Source organism: Bombus terrestris, chromosome 7 (assembly GCF_910591885.1).
Source record: "Bombus terrestris chromosome 7, iyBomTerr1.2, whole genome shotgun sequence".
NCBI lineage: Eukaryota > Metazoa > Arthropoda > Insecta > Hymenoptera > Apidae > Bombus > Bombus terrestris.
The window spans coordinates 19,261,188-19,285,531 of record NC_063275.1 but is presented as its reverse complement, the minus strand read 5'-3'; the positions used below and the strand labels follow the sequence as shown (position 1 = coordinate 19,285,531).

Here is a 24,344-nt window from a genome sequence, read left to right as displayed (position 1 = left end):
CTTGGGATTACCAGCAGGTTAATTACACGAGAAAACGTAGCCTCTGTTTACTACAGTGGCTATTTGTTTTGCAGGTGTTATCAGCCAGGTGATAAGCACCCTTGCACCGACTGTGAAGCCGAGCACGCTGACACGAGCGTTCTTCTCGCTCTTTTTTCACCGTTTCCCCGCATCCTTGTATTCCACGGCTTGGCGTCGACTCGGAGGGTGGTCTGTGCTGTACGGTCCTCGAGCCGGAACACGGAAGCCTTCGCGGCGTGCACCGTTGAAAACGCGCCGGGGGATGATAGAAGATGAGCGCGACCGGTGAAGGAGGGGCGAGAGAAGAGTGAAGGCAGCCACCGAGAAAGCTATCCGGAACAACGAAGATGAGATGGGATGCCGCGCTCTACCTACTTTCTCTGCTGCTCTTCTCCTTGGCCAATCTTTGCTGGGCTCTCGTCGAAACTCGAGGTACGTGCGAATTTTCGGACTCGATGCTTCCGTCTCACACCCCCTGACGGCTCCGAGATTAATTCATCCGATCGAGACTATACTTCATCTTACTAGACGTTGCCCGATAAAAACCTTGGCGAACATCGTCGAAACCAATTTCCACGTGAATACTGTTTTTGTGCTCTTGATATATTGCACGGTTAGAGGATATCGTAGAAGATATTGAAATGAATTTTTGGGCACGGATTTCGGAACAAATATTTCGTTATGTTCTACTGTTTTTTATTTTTATTTTTTTTTAGGTATTTTTACGAAGAATACCCTTTTTTTTGCTCCTCCAATTTTTCCTAGTTTTTTCAAGGGAAATATGGAAACCTGCGGACCGCCTAGAGGGATGAGTTTTTCATCTTTCGGTTAATGGGGAAAAGGTTTCTTTGAAACACGGAGAGTAATTATGCGAATTCGAAGAATTAGTAAAGATAGTTTAATGATTATTAAATTTCTCCGTTAGAATTATTCCACTTTTATTCGTTGAATAAATTACGGAAGAAAGTAAATTCCGAAAAATAGACTTGTTGGCCGTTAAAATGATTTTATTTCAACAAGTATGAAGATTTATTTTAAAAGAGATAGGCAGACAGACAGAAAGAGGGAATTAATAATCTAGCTAAAATTAGAATAGCGTAACATTCAAATATAGAATAAATTAAATTAAACAAGAAGCAGACTCGATAAACAAATATAAATAACATTTTATTCGTACCAAAAATTAAAGTAACGTATTTCTCTTTCATTTCATTTCTATTTATTTATATTCGAGAAAAAATCAAAAGCATACAATCGAATAACACGATCAATGTATAAAATATTCTAACAAGAACAAATGGGAAAAAGCTTCGTCTGGACAACGGAATAAAGTAGCAGTGTTAAATCAATGCAAACATGTTTCCGATCTCTACTATCTCTACAATTTCATCGCAAAAAGGAACGCTGGTATTTGCCTCGGTTTCCAGCGTTGATTCAATAACGAACGAGGAGGTAAGAGGAGGAAGTTTTTTCCCCCGGGGATAAAAAATTCCCTAGCATTGTTTGAAATTCCGCGCGCGATACTCAGCGGGAGAGGTGTTACCGAAAATAAAGAGCGGCTGAATTAAGGATCATCCGGTTATCAGATACGTGCCGACGCATACGATTAATTATATAGAGCATTCGTGGGCCGTTCTGTCGGTTGCTTAGGAATTTTTCGCGAAGGGGTGAAACGCTATGAATATTCATACGGCATCGAGCTCGAAGTCGAACATAATCCAACGGTTCGACAACGTGACAATCATTTCTGATTTTCCCTTAATTCGACTCGCCACCACCGGTCACCGGTATTCAAATCGTGCGGGTGTAAAGCGGCGAACATTTAAATTCCACGTACTCACGACGATTCAAATTAAACAATTCGTCGGTCGCAATTATTCGAGCCGCACGCTCCACCATAGCCCTGCTATTTTAATTAACCGGAGAAATAATAACGTCAATAATTGCGTGACTCGATTCTGCGTTCTTTTTTCTTCGTTTTTTTTTTCTCTTTTTTCCCTATATTAAATTGTAGTTGCACGAATGAATAAACGAGCGAATGGACGCGAATAAAAGTTGTTAAATATTTCTATTGTTTGACTGGAAAAATGTTCGAAAAATAGGAAATTGATTCTTCGAATTGTTTGAATTGTAGAAGATAAATTTTGTTACTGCAGATTGTGCGTTGAGGAAGTTTGTAAAATTCGTAGTTCAGGCTGGCTTTTAATTAAAATAACGATTGCAAACTTTTTAATATATTTATTTATTGTTTTATATAACTTTTTAGGATTACTTGATGCATAACTTAGTAGTAATAAATATTCGTGGATATTTTTGTCATATTTTCCGATTTATTTAACAAAATCGTTGCGATTACTAGATTTAAATACTTCCCTTTTTGAATTTAACTTTGCCTATGTTGATCTTAAAAAATCTGAAATATAGGAGTTCTTATTTAATCGTCAGGCGTGTATAACCCGTTTTTTTGCATTTTCACTCCACTACACCATTCTCCACTCTACCACGAATATTCCTACTCGACAAAAAGGGAAATTTCTATCTGCTTGAAACATAATATGATATTAACAAAACCGTCTACAACCAGCGCCGTAGCGAATGAAAACAAAGTTGTTCGTCCAATTTTACATCCTAATAAAAACAAAAATTCCACAAAACTAGCGACAACCAAACTTATTTATTTACTTTTATTTTTACTAGATAAATAATATGAAAAATTAGAAATTTGTACTTACTCTAGAACTATTAACAATTGAAGGATGAAGCTTGTACGAAAGAAATTCAAATGGAATTTGTATGGAAAAATACGCAGTGCAAAAAGGGAACAAATAAACATTTCTCTATATATTTTATGAAAAATCAATCTGAAATCCCCAGAAGTACGTTATTTCCAATCTATAAAATTATTATGAAGAATTGTGAACTGGTTACTTTTACCTGCTCTAGTAACAAACAAGGAAATCCCTTATCTATATACAAAGTTTACTAAAAATCACTTATATCACCAAAAATACAGCGTTGCAAATCTGTGAAATTATTACGAAAAATTATAACTTGTTCACCTTACAATTAGTTATTCGAATAACAAAGGAAGAAATAACTCCATACCCATATACATACAATATACCTACGTACTTCAACAAAAACCGCTCAAATCCCCATAAATGCTCCATTGTAAATCAGATATAAAACTGCTATGAAAAATTATGAATCGGTCAGGTTGACTACTTCGGTAGTTTGAACGTTAAACCAGCTTAATCGATCCTCGATGCGTAAAATTTGACTGAGGTGGAGAATGGAAAAGGAAGTACACGTGGCTCCGCGCCGCGCCGGAGGAACAACGCGTCCCACGTAACGTTATTCGAGCGACGTAATGGCTGTTTACCATACAAGGCAGGCCGGGGGAACTTAACGATTCGACACCGGCAAAAAACTCGGCAATTATACGCAGCCGCCGACTAATTTGCAATTGACTCGCGTGCGAATCCACCAGTAATTATTAGTATCGGCCTCGCCATTATTGCTGGGCTAGAGGTCCTCACGTTCGAAAGGGCTCGCGCGATATTGTATATTGCCGTGGTCGTTGAATTATGGAAATTGGTCAGCTCGCTTGGCCGACAGCTCGCTAATTAATTATTAATGCAAGCGCTACTTATTAGTCGTTACGCGGCTCCGCGTCGATGGACCGCGAATGGCTCCGATTTTTACCCGTTCAAAGGCGCCCTTATAATTGGTTCGTGACTTATGGTAGTCGAGCAGAGGATGTCTTCTGAAGAACTGACATGGTGTGCAGTCACGACTCGTTCGTTGTTCTAACTGATCGTAGCAGAATGTCTTTATTTTTAATTAATTATAAGATTTTTCCCAATCGATTTACATTAACGAATTCTATTTTTGTAACATCTTGACGATCAAATAGGTCCCCTTAATTGTTTTCTTTCGTTGCTATTTCTTTATGAAATTTAATTATGACAAACTGTTGCTGAGTCGTTAATGGGTTAAGTAAATTGCGAAGATAATCGAGTATTTATTTATTATTAGAATTTAATATTTCTCGAAATTTCTTTCTTTATTTTATTTTATTTGATACAGATACAGGTAACCTTATAAAAAGATGTTCATTTGATTGAAAATAGTTAGGAAATTTGCTGACAAAAATTAAGGGACAGAAATATTATTTTTTTGTTAGATGTTTATCATATTATTCATTTGTTATTACATTATTTTATTGTACTGATCACATCATGAAACATGCATTTGATTTTTTATAATTCACGTGTTTTCTTCTTAGAATTAATTTCAATTGGATATTAATCTTTATTTATTCTTCGTGCATAAATGAGGCAGTATTATTATTTAAAATGCGAAAGACAAATAAAAATTAACTTATAGTTCTCAAATATCGCGTTGAATATACATAGATGAAATGTTCATTAGCATAATACTTAACGATCAGAATCAACAATTAATAACACAAATAATAACGATTCAAACATAGGTGAAAATTCCAAAAATATATAATAATATCGCTTTGTCTTCTACAAACTTGTAAATTATCAATTAAAAATAATATTTCCAATTATTTATATGTAATATATAGTTTTGTATTAATTTATACATTGAAGCCGTTATTATATTTTCTAAAACATACCTATATAAAATGCCTAAAGTATTATAGAAATAGGTTCGTAAAATTGTTCGAAAATTAGAGTGAAATAATCAGGAAGGAAATTACTTTGCATATTCTCTTCACTATTAATTAGTTCAGTGAAGCATACAGATTTATCTCAAATAATTATAGTTCGACTGCCAAATTTAAGAAGTTATTAATTTTTGTTCGGCCCCTCATTCATTTTCAGTGATTTAAGGGGGCGAACGAGAAGGGTTTCGAGATAAATGAAGACGATGGGAAACAGGTCACGCAATTTGACCGAATTCCGTATAAAATTTTGAATTATGAAGATTGCAGGCTTCGTTCCCTAAAGCGTGCAAATTAATTACTAATAACGCCTCACTTACTACTAATTACACGGCTTAGTAATGTCGTTTGTGCTGCCGACAACAATATTCGATGCTGTTCTTCGACTTTCCGCCGAGTAGATTTTCATTAATGATCCGTCAAAGGTGTAATCATTTCTCATTCATTCTTTTTTTAACTCTCCAACAGCCGCCATTAATTATCGCTCTACAATGTCGTTACGTTATTAAACAGGAGCGCGTTGTGGGAACGTTAGCTCGAAAACTGGATCTTAGAGAGATGGGAAATGATGGCAACTTACTTTTGTTCCAGTTATATTTAAATAATATTAGACCGTAGTATATACGAATTGTTTAATTAAAAATCAAGTTGCGCATGACTTACAAATTTTATTCGAAGCAGTTCTAACCAAAGCAATTTAAATTTCATTTTTATCATGTTGAGTTAAAGATGAAAATAGTTAGTTAAATAGTCGGTGATAAATGTAAGGGATCTAAATGTTATATAAAAGTTATATAAAGTTATATGAAGTTAACTACATAGAAAATTGATTAAATTAATCGGTGCTAAAAGATTGGAATTATTATTATTCTTATTCTAAGATACATTTAATTAAATATAAAAAAATTGATATCTAGGAAATATAAGCAGAGGAAATTATGTAGCTCGATCTTCATTAAGGTTATTGACTAGAATTTTTAAAACATTGAGTTTTGAATGCAACTTTCTCAGTATCAAATAAATGATAAATGAGGATAAATAAATTACTCTCTGATTCTACATGCCCTGTTTGCTAATAGAATTTAGTCATCTAAATTTTATGTCAATTTATTTTCATCAATTCTTTACATTTATTTATTATTCAACGTGATCTAAATTTCATATCAATTTCTTGTCAACCCTGTCTAAAGAAAACCTAGCAAAGTACCCCAAAGTGTATAGCAAGCTTTGCACGGATATTAAGTAAAGTTTGGCGAGGAGAAAAATGTTCATACACGCATAATGACACGTAAATGAAACTTTTGTTTAAAACAAAACGCTTGCACACGAAGAGAACCGCATAGATCTCGGGAACTGCCAGTTATAAATGTACATTAAAACATCAAAGAATGCACAAGGTAACCAGACACTCGAGTAACGTCCAAGTTAAACAAAACAGAAAACCTCGAAAGGTAGATACCGTGAGTTAGACTAACATGTTAGTACGAAGTATGCGGTTCGAGATGCTTCTGTTATATTTGTCTCTTTTGTTTAGGCAGAAATAGATGCACTTTAACGTGCATACTTCGTGCTTCTATTTCTATTTAAAATTACAACCCCGTAAAAGATAAGACACGCGTGTACTTAACTACTAGGTGATTACTAAAATAGAATAGAAAATGCTTAAACGTTCAGGATGACAAAACTATATTTTACGTCCCTTCGATACATAGAATTAAAAATATCTTCAAAACTGCAACCCCCAAAACAGAAGTAAACTGTCGTACTTAAATACCACATGATTGTACCAGACAATTACTACGATAAAGTAGGATATAAAATGGTCATTTAAAATCATCGGCTCCTATCTTTTACTTCATATAATATATACATAAAATTGGAAATTTCTTGATTTTTATAGACATGTCGTTGAGCGGTTTCTGAGCCGCTTTCTCGAAATTTTGGATTTTAGCGTTCACCAGCTAGGGTATAAATAACTAACCTTTACTCAATTCTCGGCATAAGCCTTTGAAGCTTAGTGGGTTATACTCCGACCCACTTAATGTAATAACGATAATGCATAGCGGATCAATTTTGATCCCACCTTCCCCAAAGCACTGTGTCTTTAAAGCACATGGATCCAATACCTGCTATTATCTACCGGTGATGGATGGTGCGCACAATTCATGCACGTACGTCGCGTGCTACAGGTGGACAATTTAATCGTGATTCATACTTATAATTATGCATGAATTGAAATCTCTATTCAATTTTGACATATTCTACAACACCATTAACAGGATTTGAAATTTTATCTCCAATTTCTAGTCTATTTCGATCTATTGTATTAATATTATTTATCTTAAATAATCGTAAAATTGGAACGTTTTTTTTTTTTTTTATTAATTAATGTTACGCGAATATTCCTTGTGTATATGTGTAAATTGCATAACGGAGAGGATTACTTTTTCATCAAATATTCTGAAATTTCATAGCCCTCAAATGAGATATTTTATATACTATTTTTAAATAGTATGAGAATTAACGTAAAATATTTTTCCTATTACGTATCGACTTCAGCTGTTACGTTTTAGATAAAAGTAATTTTTGTTGTACCGCCGATAAAATTACAAATGTAGAATAGAATACGTAATATCGGAGTGCAAAATATCACGAAAATCAGAGATTGTAATAATCTCTGTACTTCAAGTCGAAATTTCTGACTGTACTTTCTAAATTATACGAAATTCCGTCGTTTTCCTCTATCAAATTCATTTTCGGGAACAAGGGAAACAAACACAATAAGGAACGAATAAGAATACTTAAGTAGCGAAAATTCTTCGTAAATAGTTAGATTATGGTAATTGGCTGTTCCCTTCTCTGCTACGATCGTATTAATTATTACCCTCAATGTAACATAATGGTAACAGTATCATCCGACTATATTTTTGAATAATAGCAGTATTATCGTAAAAAATGCGGCGTTTTATTAGGTGTTTTTTAATTATCAATTAATGTTCGATTGTCTAGAATCCCTGATAATAAGATATGTAACGCATTTCTGGAAAAATCTAATATGTTTACAGAAATATTAATAGCTTATATTTCTCCTACGTCTCTTTGAATAAATTTTATTTTTCGCTATGCTATTTTTGTCTACAACGTATTAATTATATTGATCACGCCATACATCAGTTACTCATAACAAAATCTCTCTCAAATGACATTTTCTCTTAATATATTTCTTACGGGATATTGCAAAATTTCTGCCAACGCATAATTTTCCATTTTCTTGTTTTCTAACGAACCACTTCCGATATTCCACGGAAAACATTTATTTTCGAGGAACGCAGCGTTGTATGCAATAGTATTTACCGAGACCTAACAGTTTGCGCGGAAATTCATTAACTATATCAATAAACAGTTGTTGCTTAAGCACTTGCAAACTGCACCCTAATTTTCGATTATACGGTTAGCAAGCGTAAGGCTTTCATCGAAAGCAACGTGTTCTACCAGGAAACTGCTTGGTAATTGGCTATTAACGCGAGCATTTACCTTTGACTCGTATGCCCTTATTACGTATTCCTTTATGTCGTTAGTCAGTGTTTTAAACCTTCGTGTTTTTCTCGATTGACACAGGTTTTTCGCTTGTTCCGGTACGCTAATTGCACGCCCAACTTCCCGAACCAATTTCCTCCAAACGATGATTAAAACGAGATTCTTACAAATGGAAAAAAATATCTCGCTGCCGAGGGAAAGTTAAACAGATTAAAAATCTATGATATTTATAATTACGCCATACCATCTGCGCTACATTAACTTTTTATTTGAACTTTGATAAACTCGGGTAGCTCATCGTGTTATTATTAATTAAAAGTTCCGAGCACGTTCCTTGCAATTATTTTTCTCCGGTTTTGCTTTTGTAAATTATCGGATATATATCATAAATATTTATCTTTTTATGTGCTATCTTAGTACACAGGTTATAATTTGTAGTTTTGCTTTCTTTATCTTCTGAATTTTTATTGACGAATTTCTCATTTTAATATACTTCTAACTTTCATACAATAGTTTCAACATTTACGTTTATTTCATTCCGAGTAAAAATAGAAGAAGAAAACAGTGTCTAACCAAAAATGTCAACCCTCTTCACACGTGTTCTATGTGTTTCCTCTTCCACAATACTTGCAAAGTTTATACCAGTTAAATTCGTTACGATTTGCCTTACAGTCTTTCTCAAATTATATTTCATGTTCAAAATATTCGTGTCAAGCAACGATAGATTTTAATTCATTTGAAGAATAACTTTGAATGCGCCAAACATTTCATTTGGTTTGGTGATTTATGCTTTACTGAATGTTGGAAAGGATGCGGTTATATGCAGATATATGTAAATGTCAGCAAAATAGAATTTTCATCTTTAACTTTGTCGCGTTATGTCGTTTATCTTGTATTGTTCTGATATTAAAAAATATTTGAAATTTCAGCAAAATAGAAAAAAATTGTTCGTGTGCATGACTTCTCGTTTGTATCAATCATTTTCTTAAAACGTTACAGATCTTTTTTTTTTTGCTAAAATTAATGCGATCAAAATATAGAAATTCAAAAATCACAGGGCAGTTAAAGGAGATATAATAAAGTAGATATAGAACGATTCATTTACAAAGATAAAAATATTTATCAAAAAGGAAGAGATTTAAAGAATTAGTGCAACAAAATCCAACATTTCACACATTGCCATCTGAACAATGTATTAAGTTTGGAATTAAGGTACAACTGCACAATCTCTTGCATTTAACGCTTAGCAACATATTCCGAAGAGGACAGTATCGATTCAGGACACTTGCATAGCGTCTCACGGGGGTTGCATTTAATTTTACACGATTGTATCCTTAGAGTTTCTGAAAATTAGTTGAACTCCGACTCCCTATAGCGTCGCAATACCATCAGATTTTGTTATTATATTCTACGTATGATTTATGCAAGCTAATTTCTCGCCAGTTTATCGCGTGGCCCGATCGTATTCAAAGGCCAGGCGACGCATATGGAAATATACGGCTGTTTCATGTCGTCCGGATTCAATTCGTGATATGTTGCCATATGCTTTGCTCGGTCTACGGTGAAAATTATGCAAGGAGCTTCCAGTCATTCCGTTAACGACGTTTTACTTTAATCTAATTTGTAAGAGATTCCACGTTTCTGCATGTCTGCTCGTACAGACCCACAGATTAACAGATTAATTCAATCTGTTTGTTGCGAGTTCCTTCGTGTACAGGCTACTTAATTTCTTCCTCGAACTCGATTGCGAGTTCGCTTTTTCCTCCCGCGGTCGTTCAGTTGACGTCATAAAGTACGAGCTGAAATTTCATCAACAATTTCTGGCTTCCTTTTGATATCTAATCTTGAAGCGCGTAAAATAAGGAATTTTTATGAAAATACTGGAAGCTTGTTTATTAAAATTCTCAGAGGGGATTTTTTCTTTTAATTTAAAAGATTAATCACGATATTTGAATTTGATATGCGTAAAATAAGGAATTTTTATGAAAATATCAAAATCTTATTCATAGATACTTTCAGAGAATTATCTGATTCATTAAAAGAATTAAATACGTACCAGACATTTTTTTGATGTCAAATAATTTCTTTTTATCAAATACAATTCCGTTAGTATTAAAGAAACAAATTTATTCAAGTGAAATCGTATATAAACTTTCGTATAATGCTATCTTAACTAAGATCTTCGTTCAAAATATGTACAGAATACATATTTTCATCCAGTACCTTCTACCAGTATTTTCTATCAGTTACTTCAAATAAACAACCGAGTAATTTGAATTTATTGAATAATTACCTTCTTAAATACAGCTTCCATCAATAATGTATTTCCGTTTATCTAGCACTGTTATAAATATTCGAATCGCAGACAATTCTAAGAAAATTAATGAAATACACTGTCATATTGATGAAATAAAATTTTCATCTGTTTTATTTCCATCTCGAAATTATGCAACATTCTTTTCAGCAAAACAATTTACGAGTAAATAAATCGTTAATCCTTTTACACTCGATGTACACCCAATACGCGTATACCCAATATTGTATTACATTTTATGTTACGTCATTAATTATTAATTAACTATACATAAATATATTGCTGTTTTCAGCAAAACCGATCTCAAATTTTAGCGTGTTATGTCTTCTTTACAAAATCACCCCTAAAATGTCTATTATTCGTAATTAATACAAAACGATTCCAGGCTCATATCAAACTCTTTCACTTCAGATATTAACCGGAAGCTAGACTCACGATATAGCGTTAGTAATATTATAAAAAGTGATTCATATCTTGACTTATTATCAAATGAAAATTCTATAAAAACTCTGGTCACGAGGCCCATAACTTCATGACTTAATTAGATACAACTCTTGCATGATATAAATTACAGATGCACTTATAAAAATTATGCAATATAATGATCATTTTATTTTAGAAGATTAATATATATTAGACAAAGATTAAAGATGCTATAGCGAAACAGGATAAAAAAATTCGATGATTAAATTGAAAGGGTTAAAAACTGTTCACTCGTCCTCATGTTCAGTTCTAACTGAACCAGCCTCGTTTCACGATAACACAGATCCAAGCACTTTCGTACAATCGAACTAGTATTATTAGCGAAGTTTTACAAGTCGCAAGTTACAAATACTAAATTACTGATATTAATAAATGCGCTTGCATTAGCAAATTTACCGATCAACCAAACGATATCTTAAAAGTAGATAAATTTTGTAAATTACGAGTCATTTCATTATCTGTCCCATTTGACGTAGGAATCGTAAAATCGTAAAATAGAAAATTTAATTAATTAACGTTAAATAATTTACGGATTGCAACTTGTCGATTCGCTGATGTTACATTGTTACTCGGTAAATTATGGCGCAAAAGGGCCCTGTAGACACGCGCCAGCTGATCTTAAGGCGTATTGCTAGACGGAAAATGAATCTTTAATAGGGAGTCCACGTTATTCTCCGCATAATCGGCGAATTTCAGTCCAGCGGAGTATTGTCGCGGTCTTTCACGGAGGTCCTAACAATCTCGGCTAATTAAGTTGTCCTTCAATCTACGCGGATATTATTATAAAAGGGATTAACGTCGTTTTAACAGGGCGGAATCTCAGCTCGACTACTTCGACGATTTCGTTTGCCGCCTCGCCGAGGGACAAGGGTGTGCAATCTTCCCCGCGGAACATGCACCTATGGGAATATCTCGTTAAGAACGAATTTACATTTACTCTTTTGTCCTCGATTTTTCTCCTTTTTCTCGCAGCACACGCAACACGCGACTAAATTATCCCGCAAACGACCGCGATTGTTGCCAAGTAGTACGACCAGACCGCGTTAAAATCGAGCCTCGAGGTGGATATATGCAAGTCCTGTTAAGAAAAAAAAAAACGCTTCAATGTTTTTTCATTAGGTCCCCTTTGTTGATGGGAGATTCAAGGATTTTTTTAACGGTGTCGCCGCTTACGCATCGCGTTTGTTAGGGTGGATTTTTGTATGCTTTTAGACGCGGAAATGCGTCGTATTCATGGAAATAAGAGAATATTTGTAAGTAAAAGATGGGGTGAATGTGGAAGAGCGGAATTATAAAAAATCAGAGTATTTTTAGATCGCAGGTACGTGGAGAAATGAAAATTATTTTAACTGAAATGCCAGAGATAAAGTATTCGACTGGAAGATTTCATCTTGCAAAAAATTTTTATCCTAGATTATAAAAATATCGCAATGTACGTATTGTATTATCGTGGGCGATATTTCTTTTATCGAACTACCATGCAAATTGTGTCGAAAGACGTAAAACTTGTTTTCGTTTAGAAAACTAATCAGCGTGTGACGAATATTTTATTAATCTTAATACGGATTCAAACCTGTATATGAAATGCGTTACTATACAAATTTTTGTGAAATTTTGGTGATATCATAAAAGATCGTTTTTTTTTTTTACAGATTAGTGGAACGTTTCCTACTAGAAATAAAAGTTCGATGGTATCTGTAAAAAGTAGCGTTTGTTGTCAAATTTTAAATTGTAGATTTCATCCTGTTACTGCACACTAGTACATACAGTGCGCTCTAACCATATGCAAAACCCGAGCAGAATCGATGAGTCGAACATTGTACGTTCCCCTCGTAAATCACTTGCAGTAGCCAAACAGGAAATGGCATTTTACTTGACAGGGATTGACTTTTGGACTTACGTGTACGTAGCATTTTTCACGCGCGTCGCTGAATTCTACAATACTCAAAAATTCTAGAACAATATTTTTTAGCGGGTCCATTCAATTTGCCTTCCATACTACGTTTAATTCCATTTCGTTCCATTCCCAATTTACTGAATGCTTCTCAGTTCAGGTCATTTAAATAACGCGGAGCTGGTTCGATCGGAATAGTCGATTTCACGGCGTACCTACGTATTTTTCAATATCATAATTTAATGAATACCATACACGACGCAATTCATCTTCCAACGCGTCCAAATAGCCATGCAGCTTTGAACACGATCTGAATTGAACAAATTACAAAGCCAGTGCGATTAACAAAGTGTAGAAATTTTGTTTAATAACGGTCTCCCCTTGCCTCCGGTCATTTTCATACGTAAAATTGTTGATTAAGGAAAGAAAGGAAAGTGAACATCGAGTGGAGAGAGAACGCAAAACGGAAAGACTAAAAACAGGCGCGTAAAAACTGGCGAACGCTGGGTGTGTATTAACCGGCGACGATGAGAATGATAAAAATATAAAGCCGCGTGCCGGCAGGTTGCTCGACTACTAAAACCCCACGGGGGCCGCGGTAATTTTGCCGTTAAAAAATCGAGACAATTACCTGGCGAAAAAAATTAAACTGGATCAAGTGCATCACGGTTTGAAAGCGCCATTAAGTTAGTATGGCCGCATTTTACCCGTAGAAATTCAATCGGTGCACTGATGGACAAAGCGGGGGAGAGAAAAATAGGGTGGAGGAAGCCATGACGAGGACGGAGAAACGAGAGGAAAAAGGAAGCTTGAAACGAGAAGAGAGACGAGAAATCACGGTGGAGGACGACGAAGTCACGCTGTACCGAGTACAGGATGGAACGACGAGAAAGGAGGGGGTTTAGAGAAGGAAAAGAAATATAAGAAGAAAGCTAGGCGGATGGAGGGGATGAAAAGGAAGGAAACGGCGAAAACGGTTGAAAAGGCCGCGTCCGTATCATAGATTTCTGACGATAAGACGAGGACGGCTAGCGACAGGATGCAAAGGAGACTGATCAAGAGAGATAAAGATCAACGATTTGACGGAGACAGAGTGGAGAAAGAGTGGGGGAGAAGGGAAGGGAGAAATAACATGGGGTTGGGGGAGAACATAAGAGTCGCAAAGAGGAAATAGCATCAACGAGCGGCGCTTCATTTCAATGGAATTGGCTGCATCAATGCCAATTAATTAGCTGGTAAACTCCTGTCGGTCGTCGGCCTCTGAGTAATTTCATTAGTCCCCGGAGCAGAGAGCCGTTGAATAAATAAGGTCCTGTTTTCACCATGAATACCGTCGTCCGGCGTTTCGGGAACGATTCCTCACGTGGGTCAGCCCCTAATCGGTCGATCTACCTCGAAGATGCCTGTACGCCGCTGAGCGATTCGAATCGCTCGTGCCGGCCAGCGCCGCGATCCTTAATCACTCTTTTTCCAACCAACCGGAAGGACACACGGAACTGTTTGTGTTTCCTGACAAACAGTATCTCGTCGTCGCTCACGGTACCAACGCAAGAAACTAACTCGTTTACGTCGAATAATCTTTTTCTCTATTTTTTTTTTTTTTTTACTTCTCCATTTTTTTCTTTCTTCCCCCCACTTTTCCTTTCTCTCATACCTCTTTTCCACGTTTCGTCGGCAGAAATTGATGAGATTTCGTGAACGAAATTTCGTGAAAAGAACGCGGTAGGTGATTTATCGAGACGCGACGAAATAAATGATTTGAGCTGATGAGTCCGACGAGAAAATGGTCGAAATAAGAATCGTAAATTTCGAAGTTTCGATGTATCTGTTTCGATAGTGTTTTTCTCTTCTTCTCACTTACATTAATGAAAATTTCTCTGAACATTTCATTTCTGCTTCTATCTTTTCGGAACATCAATCATACAATGCAATGCAATGCATACCTTTCGCTCCTTGCGTCTAGAAAGATGGTTTTTAATATCAAGTTCCGCGTATTTCACCATCGTGAAATATAATATAAACACCGTTTCCTGTTATTATATCGCGTTTAATTCATTTTTGAATTTCAGTTTCCCAGCAAAGTGCTTGTTTATCCTGCATTTAATCCACGCTTTCTGTTCCATGCGCATTGCAAATAACGCTTCTGAATTTTCTATAGCCGCCAGTTATAGCTTCAGTTATTTTATGAAATTTTCAATTATTATTGTATAGAGATGGCAGTATAAAATGAATTTTGATTATATAAAATGAAAATCTGTGCGATCGTGTGAAATTAAATTATTTTATGAAAATGATTTCCTCGTAAATTAATCGATTTGATATTATCGAGAAGATTTTTAATGAAAAATTGCTTGCAACCGAATTGAAGAATTTAACGACGAATTTTACTTTGCTCGACGAACGAAGTCATACGGTATTTCGTGGAGAAAGTATCAGGAAAAGCTTTTAATATTTTAATGCATTATACTCTTGTTCGTTTATTCAAGGTGAGAATGAGAATCTGGAAATACGATTCGTTTTTGAAAGATAGTTGAATTAACTCGTTTTATCTTCCTTTTATCTGCGCATAAGTGCGTTCAAGTTTGAAAACATCGCTAGAAGCTCTCATCACAAGAAATCATTACTCCCTCGTTTTTCGAGTCATTTAATACGCGCATGGGTTTTGCTTGACTTTAATTGTTTTCAATTTATCCCAGCCAGAAGTTCTCTAAAAAAATTTTGTCATAAGTAATTTTACGTTGAAATTCAGTTGAGAAATTTTTAATCAATTTTTTAAAATCGTATGTAGTGTTATATGTGAGGTGAATTGTACGAATAATGAAGCTTCAGATTATTAATAAAGAAACTAACATATTAAAAGCACGTTTTAAATCAGATTTTCCTATTTGCCGTGATGGACGTCCAAAATGAGCTGTCGGGTAACTGATTATCTTTCTTTTGTTGCAGAAGTTAAAATAAAAATATACATTTTCCTGCAATAACGATAATTGAAATTTTTAAATGGATATTTGGTAAATTTTTCAGAAGAATAAAATTTACGATTGAAGATAATAATTTTATCACTAAATTAAATCACCATCAAATGTGGTATTTACATCTTTACTCATAATATATGTATATGGAATTAAACAAATGATAAAAACACCAAAGAAAATAGCGTATTACGAATACACATAAACGATACGAATTTAATTAATTATCCTGTCGTTATCCGTTCTGACGTTATATTCCACTGGTATCTCCATGGTCATTCATTTTTTGTTATTACCTACCATACTTCATTCCACTCATTCATCATTTAAGATACACAATTAACTCTTTCAATCCTCATATATCTAACTTATGTTTGTAACAAGTATGATTATTTATATCAATCTTAAATTTATGGAAACAAGTTCTCAACCTTCTAGCTTTACAATGTAGAATTACGCTTGTAACACAGATTCCAATTCATTAAAGATGGTTTCTATTTGTGATATTTTATAATATTAGCTTGAAGTAAACTACATAGGTATATAGTTTAATTTGTACTGCAATTTTAATATTAATTTTGATTTCTTAAACTAAGTGCATTGTGATTCAATTTTTTGAAATTACTCTATTATAATTTCTAATTTTAATTTCAATTTTCATCTCATCGCTATATGGCTAATATTAAATTATGTACAACGTAACAGTATTATGGTACTGAGTAGCTAACTTTAACTGAAATTGCTTATCAAATAAGCGGAATATCACAATTGAAAATCACGAAAGATTATTATTGCACAACAGAAAATTATGAAATATTATTTCTCTGCAATCGAAAATTACGGCATACAATCTTTCGTCTGAATGAAGAATCGTGAATGGTTATATGTATACAAATCTCGTCTAAATGAAATACTATTGGAAATCATAAAAAATATCCTGTCACAATAAAAAAATCGTGAAAAACAATTTCCCTATAATCCAGAATTCTGCAAGATGATTTTCCTTCGCGACAAAAATATCACAACAGATCATATACAGATTTTCGTCCAAATCGAGTTCTATCGAAAGCCAACGAAAAAATTTTACTCCAAAATAAAAGACCGTAGATTCATCCAAACGCAATTCTTTTCCACGATGAAAAATCATAAAAGCTCGTATAAAAATCTCGTCCAAAATCCTATCCTCGGCTCGCAAGTTCCCCGGTTCGTATTTCGCTAAAATCATCGAACGATCCATATTTTGTCCGTATCCCTAACAACGGCGTGCAGAATGGTTGGAGATGAGGACGCTTTGGAAGTTTTTAGCCGGGGCTCGATCGTTTGTCCGACGGGGAATCTCATTAACGAGGGGCCATACTATAATTGCGTATCAGGATCGAACGACATTCGCGAATATTAGGGGCTCGTTCGCGGAGCTCTGTCGCCGGAAAATAGTCGGATTAGTCCGGCAAGCAGAAATATAGCAGGCGCGTGATCACTGGCTACGATTAAGGCTCGTGTACAGAACGAACCGGGGTAGGAGAAATCGTTTAATTAACGAGCCGTTCAAGTGACGATATTAGCAGTTATGCGTGAAAACAGTTCGCCGTTATTTTGGTTACGATAATGAGATCGGATCGCGAGGAAATCCTGCTTATCGGGTGCTGTAAATTACCTTTATTTAACGACATTCAAGATGATATATTGACCGCTAATGACAGTCGTTAAATGATAAAATATTTATTATTCTTCTTACTTTAATCTCTGACAAAATTAATAACGCTGATATGGTATGGTTTCGTTTTGCATGCATTTCGAAATTACGATATCGATGAATGTGTATTTTGGAATGTCATTATCGTCATCGATGAATTTATTTATTGACATTTACTTATAATTCGTGATATAATTATGCATTTATATACCCATATTTTAAGAAAAGAACGAGATGTATCTTATTAAATAAAACTTTAGCGGTTATGCTTTGATCAGAAGTTTAGACACTTGCTCATACGAAAAGCTTTGTTGGTACATATTGCACCTATTTGTAGATCCATTTGCGATTGATATTTATTAAGTTAGAAGAAGATTTATAAAGGATATTTAAACGAATCGCCTACTATATTTACATATATCGATAAGAGCAACGAATCTCAAGATTTTCTTAAAATAAGCCATCAAGAGCTCGAGAACACTTCGGACGAACATCAAGCAAAGAATACATCCGCGTTTCAGTTTGTTCAAGTCGCGTGTACTGTCATTTCCGTTTTGAAACGCGCACTTATTTTTAATGTGCAGTCTCGATTCGTCGAGCCTCTATACAGTACAATCTTCGTACAATATACAACGTACGAGCGACGGGCGAAACGTTAAGTCCCCTGTTTGCGCGATTGTCCTAACAATATTCGTGGCGCGAATGCGATACGGCCGGTATTATTTGCACGATACAATGGAAGCGTTGTGCGAGTAACGATATAAGCGTGAATTACGCCCGTCTGCCACCGGCCGATACAGTGGCTTTTCGCGCTCTAACGATTTGCTTCTTTGACTTTATGTCGCTTGGAACGCGCCCGGATTAGTGGCCATTGCGTTGGACTAACGGGGAAAGATCCTCGGACACTGACGATTAAAAGGACCGTATAACTTTTGGAATTACTTGCCACACAGCTTTCCCGGTAACGTATACCCTCGCGAAGAGCTGAAGTTCACCCTCTCGAAAATAGGGTTGCTAGCCAGTTTTGGATTGTTTCTTGTGAAAATGGTAGGAAGGAATGTTGTCGATAGTCCGTGGATGTTCGTGCAGATGCATATTTTTGCTGAAAATGTAACGAAAATGGAAACAAGATTGAAATTCGTTACGCTACCAGTAGGTTAAACGTGTACATTATTTTGCATTGTTTGGTTAACGTGTATCATTGTATTTGTTATAACATTTACATATTGGTTAATCGTGTACAATTATATTGAATTTCGTATCATATAGTAGTACCTTCGTATGAATACAAATATTTGATGCTATGAAAATGAAGTTATAGAATCGGATGAAAAGACACTTCATTAAAAAAATAAGGATATGTGCGATACTTTTTGTAGGCACTGTATATATTTTGGATATTTATTATATTTATAAACGAAATTATAAAAATGAAAATTAAACAGAGTTGCTTTATATATTGTTTGCATTCTGTATATTTTTGCAGACTTAAGTTAGTCATAAATGTATAAATATTGCCAGTCCAGTAATCAGTCTCAATTTAAAGTATATACTTACACTTTTAAGTCATTGCTCAAGCGTTGGATATATAGATATATATGTACTTACATATAATACATTATGCTTCGAATTAGAACAGTTCAATCGAATTAAATTGATCGTATCATTAGCTGCAATGTGAATTATATCGTCAAATTATATAGCCAATAAAATTTTGAAAATTTTTGTCAGAAATGAATATTTGAAAAGGAATAGAACAAATTAACAGAATAATCGTAAAAATGATTTTAACATCTTGTTTTACCACAATTTAAGTACGACATTTCCTTATTTTTCGACACTTTTATATCTTCATAATTGAATTGTTCAGTAGCCTCGTTCTTCAATAAATTATTCTTTCTTTAGGCTTTGAGCAGATTTTTCGTTATTATACACATACGTTAAAAGCTGACCATTTTACGAAATTATATTATAAGAGCATTATAAATGCCGTTACCTTCGAAATAGCCGACAAGCCGTTTTATGTTTCTTTGTATTATTATTACGCTAATGAGATATTACAGAGAAATTTACGAAGAAAAACTACTTAACATTCGCTGTGCTACGAATACCCCTTTCGTTTGACTTTAATCCACTTAACTGCTACTCTGTAGTACCTTTTGTAGAATCAAGTATATTTGCATCCTTTTGTTTCCTGAACGATTTTAATAACGAGTTGTATTCAAATAGTAATGGCAACAATCTCTATAATTTCATGAAAAATATAAAAGAACGTGTAGAAATTTATGTGAACTATAGGAGTAAAATGTTCTTTCGCCTGCAAAGGGGCTAAATTTCTCATATAAACTATAAGATATGTCGTTAATTTGATCGTATATTATATATAATCTTATCAGAGAGTATAAAAGAAAGAAGGAAAATTAATTCAATTAAGAGAAATTAAAATAATGGCAAGAGAATTTTTACTGATTTTGTTAATTTACATTATTATTTAATACTAGAAACTTATTATTACAAATAAAATATAGTTAATGACGTTGGATCAATTATGCAGGGAGAGTTGATAACATTTTTTAAGTAATGCAAATATATAGGAATGAACATCGAATCAACTCAAGCGATATACTTTCTATAATTTAATATCAAATTTAACAAATTATGAAATCGTAAGTTTGTCAGGAAAGCTACTGTAAGAATTGAAGATTTCTTCCTTTCTTATCGAATTAAAAATAATAATTCTGATGTTACTGCTACGAATAAAATTAGATTTTATTTTATTGGAAAAAATTTGATACTCTTGGGCGTAACACGAATGTTCATGACTGTAGGCTTTTGTGCAATTAAATATTATTTGCGTTCGTCGGAAATGTTCTCAAATTGAAAACAACGAAACTGTTTTTACATTTGGATTTCATACAGATATACAATGGACAGTTGTTTTTTCAAATTCATATCCTGTTACACCTTTCTGCCATAACAATTTACGTCTAATTAAACGCGGCTCTTGTTACACGAAGGATTAAAATCACGTGTTTGTTTTTCACAGGATGCAATCGCACTGTCAGGAATTCCGTTGGATGGATACGATGGACAGGACGAATGGGACGATGTATTATTCGCATCAGAGCGCCTCCTAGAGATCCTCAGGTAAATAAAAATTCTCTTATTAACAATTGTGAATTAAATATTTTGCATTTATTATGTTTTTTCTTGCTTTCTGTAGATCAAACTTTCACTCTGTATAAAGAGCAAATAAATCGAATAAAAATCACAATAAACGAGTTTCATCAAAACGAGAAGATTAGATAAATTTTTGGTAATGAAATCTCATAGAAACGCTACACACAATCTTCACCGATATTTTTTCCCAGTCGAAGCATATTAATAAAATTTAATATTCCTTCCTAGAAAAATTTAACAGCTCTTTAGAAAATGAAAATCCACGCTATTAAGCATCGAATACGTAAATATCTTTTTACACAGAATTTCATTTCGTAATAATGTTCTGAAAACGCTATAAAGATGTCCTGTAACAAAATTTGGTCCGACGCAGGTGATCGAGTTAAAAGTTAGGAGGTTGCAAGTTGGTTTCCTGAAAGAAACCAGATGCGAAGGCGCTTACGTTCAATTCTCTGATGGCAGCGAGGATCTTGAGGATGAAACAGGACGTTACTGCGGCTATGTGAGTGGCAACACAACCAGGTAGAATATATTTCAATTTGATATTAGCTATTGTATAGTTACTGTCAATTATATTACTATTACAAAAAATTTTATATATAAATGTGTCGTTAACAAAAATAGCGGCACAGACCAGATTTTCCTATAAAATTCTATATAAATCTGCAAAATACACGAGTTTTCAACCAATCTTTTTATAAAATATCTATAAATTTCGAATTCTAAAGTTTAAGTACTTCATGATTTATTGTCGTTGGGCTGTAACAAAAGTACAGAATAGTACAGTGGAATAAAACATAAAGTTTTTTCTCAATTACTGTTAAATTGACCTAAGAATCGATTCTGGAACATTTTTGGGGCCGTGGGTAAAAAGAGAAAGACAACGGTTCTATAAATTTTATTAGAATTATATACATTTTGTAATAAAGGTTATCGTAACTGTTTTCAGTTCTTTCTTACGATGCACTATGATTTTAAATTCAGTTATTATATTTCATGAAGAGAACTGATTGTACAAATACCTTTGTTCATCACTCTACATTATACAAATCATTATAAGATCGTTATGCAAAGAGTTTCTCTTATACCGTCAATCGGTTGTTACTATATTTCACATAATTATACTGACAGATTTACGTAATTGCTTTATCGATAGGTATACTTTGCATACATAATTTCCTATGAATTTTATTCCATTTTTTATTCTATTGTACCTACTCACATCTGAATAATCGGATATCAAAGAAATTTGCATTCATAAATATACAGAACTTAGCAATTACTAAAATAAATCATTATCAGAGTACGAAATGTTTGTACGATAAAATACGAGTGTACTAAATATGGAGATAAAAGGGAGGAGTGATTGGTGGGATCGTTAATGAAAAATAATTAACCGGTTGGAATAGTATTCACAGCAAGTTGTAAACCAAATGTGTGTAAGTACCTCTGGTAGATAATGGATTAAACAGATGCCTGTTGGTTGAAATGTAGCGATTCCAAGCCGCTTATAAACGCGGCATTTAATGTTTGTAAATATTCCCCATTTCGATATATCCGATAATTTTGGTTTGCTTTAATTTCAATTTTCTGGCTTCCGAGTCTCTTTTGTAATCCTTATTAACACGTTTCTGCGTTACGAATCATTTTAATACAGTTATTTAATCATTCTCTAATTTATTGAATGTACAAGCAAAATATGTTATTTAGTTTGAAAGATAATTTGTCACAATAATAACAACGCATCATTAAATTTTACTTCGATATTCAATTACGATAATTAGGAAAATCGATAGTTACATTTGTTATATCTATAATGTTTTCTAGAATTTAATTAATTACCAATTGACCCATTACCAGACAGATAGTTGCTACGTTGATGTAAGAGTCTACCGATCTCGAAAACTCATATTTTACCGCATTACGTATCTTATTGACCTTCTTATTCCAGCTATATTTTATGCTGATTATAATAGCAGAGAAATTAACATTGTTACTGGCTATTCATAATGTATTCGTAACTATCGCGTGTATTATATATAGTAATGTTTCGTAGATAGCGGCAGCTTCCATAGCGATAAATTATATTTGATTTTATATGACAAAAGTGTTGAATGAAAAATTAGATCTTTCCGTTTCGATGTATCGTTACAAACGTAAACCAATTGACTGAATATGTAACAAAATATTTTTTAATGATCTATCAATAATTACTCATATGTATTGAAAATCTTCCCAAAATCTTGGAATACATAATAAAATTGGAAGATACTTACACGCGGCAGACATTAAAATCAATAAAGGACCTTTTCCTATCCACTTTTCAAATTTCCAACATTTTTAACAACCTTACAACGAATTCTTAGGTATGTTAAACGCAAGTTTCGAACCTCTACATTTCATCCACTACGTATTAGATACCGTTAAACGTAGAAATACCAGCGAATTCATTACGTTTTAGTTCGTTAAATCGCAAAAACGTAATCTAGCCAGACCTTACCTATTCGGCTATAGCCTTTTAATTATCCCGCAGGCTGTTCCTGCGAAAGGGACCGAATTTAACGATCATAATGGACTCGGATGTAAAGTTCGCCGCCGAAAATCCGGTGATCTTCTCCGCCCAGTTTTCCATACTACCTGCCCAGCTGGCCGCCGAACGGCATCGTGGATTCTCCCCGTCCTCATCGACGGAGTGCCCATTGGAGTGCGCCGTGAGGAACGATCGAAGGTCCTGCAGGCTCGCATCCCCGGGTTATCCGGGCGTGTATCCGCGTGGTATCAAATGTAGGATTGCTCTGGAGTCGAGCGCGGGTCGCTTTAAAATCGGCGGACAAGCGGACGACCTTTTCGACCTGATGAACCGTACGTCGCAGGACGGTTGCCAGACGGAGAATTGCGAACAGCACGTTGAGATCGTGGCGGAAGTTACGAAGACGAGGATCGCTAGATCGAAAGACGGACGATCTCTAACGGAAGAGGTTCCGGTTGAAAGGCGAGCGAGGAGGAGCCCGGATCACGACGAGGAGGTGGAATTTATCATTGGGCAAACGTCGCACAAGACCAGGAGGGGCAGAAATAATCGAAGAAGACTTAAGAAAGCCAAAAAGGAAGCGGACGGATCAAAGGGTCCGCGCGGCAATTCCCATGGAAAAGCAGCGAACGGGGATATCCGGAGAAATATCGGCCGTCCGAAAGAGATCACTGAACAGTCTTCAGCAGACGCGTTCCACGGCTCGAGGAGCAGCTTCAGGCATTCCGGTGGCTATCGCGATCAAGGAATCCGGCTAGAATCTATCCAGAAGAGACTTCGTCACCCACAGCGCGTCCATAAGAAGTCCATGGATTCGATAAGCTCAAAAAAGAATTTCGATCATGATCTAAGAGATATATCGGACGCGAGGATTCTACCCGACGGGTTGGGACACGAGATTGCAAGGAAAGGCTTGAGCCAGGAGAAGATCACCGCGTTACAGGTGAGTTATCCCCGGAAATTTATTTCGGACGACGCTTTCGGACGTTATCTCGATCGTTTCGATCAGGTTGCCTAGCGTTTG

The 24,344-nt window shown here is 34.8% G+C and overlaps 1 protein-coding gene across 1 annotated transcript in view; it reads left to right on the top strand.

Moving 5' to 3' along the window:
- The window catches only part of LOC100646417, a 71,790-nt gene that overhangs the window by 40,573 nt on the left and 6,873 nt on the right, over positions 1-24,344 (top strand). The window contains exons 2-5 of the mRNA XM_003396776.4: positions 75-453; positions 20,657-20,757; positions 21,164-21,312; positions 23,324-24,263. Of these exons, the coding sequence (XP_003396824.1) occupies positions 369-453; positions 20,657-20,757; positions 21,164-21,312; positions 23,324-24,263 (1,275 nt within the window). The 5' untranslated portion in view covers positions 75-368. The remainder of the gene's footprint in view (positions 1-74; positions 454-20,656; positions 20,758-21,163; positions 21,313-23,323; positions 24,264-24,344) is intronic.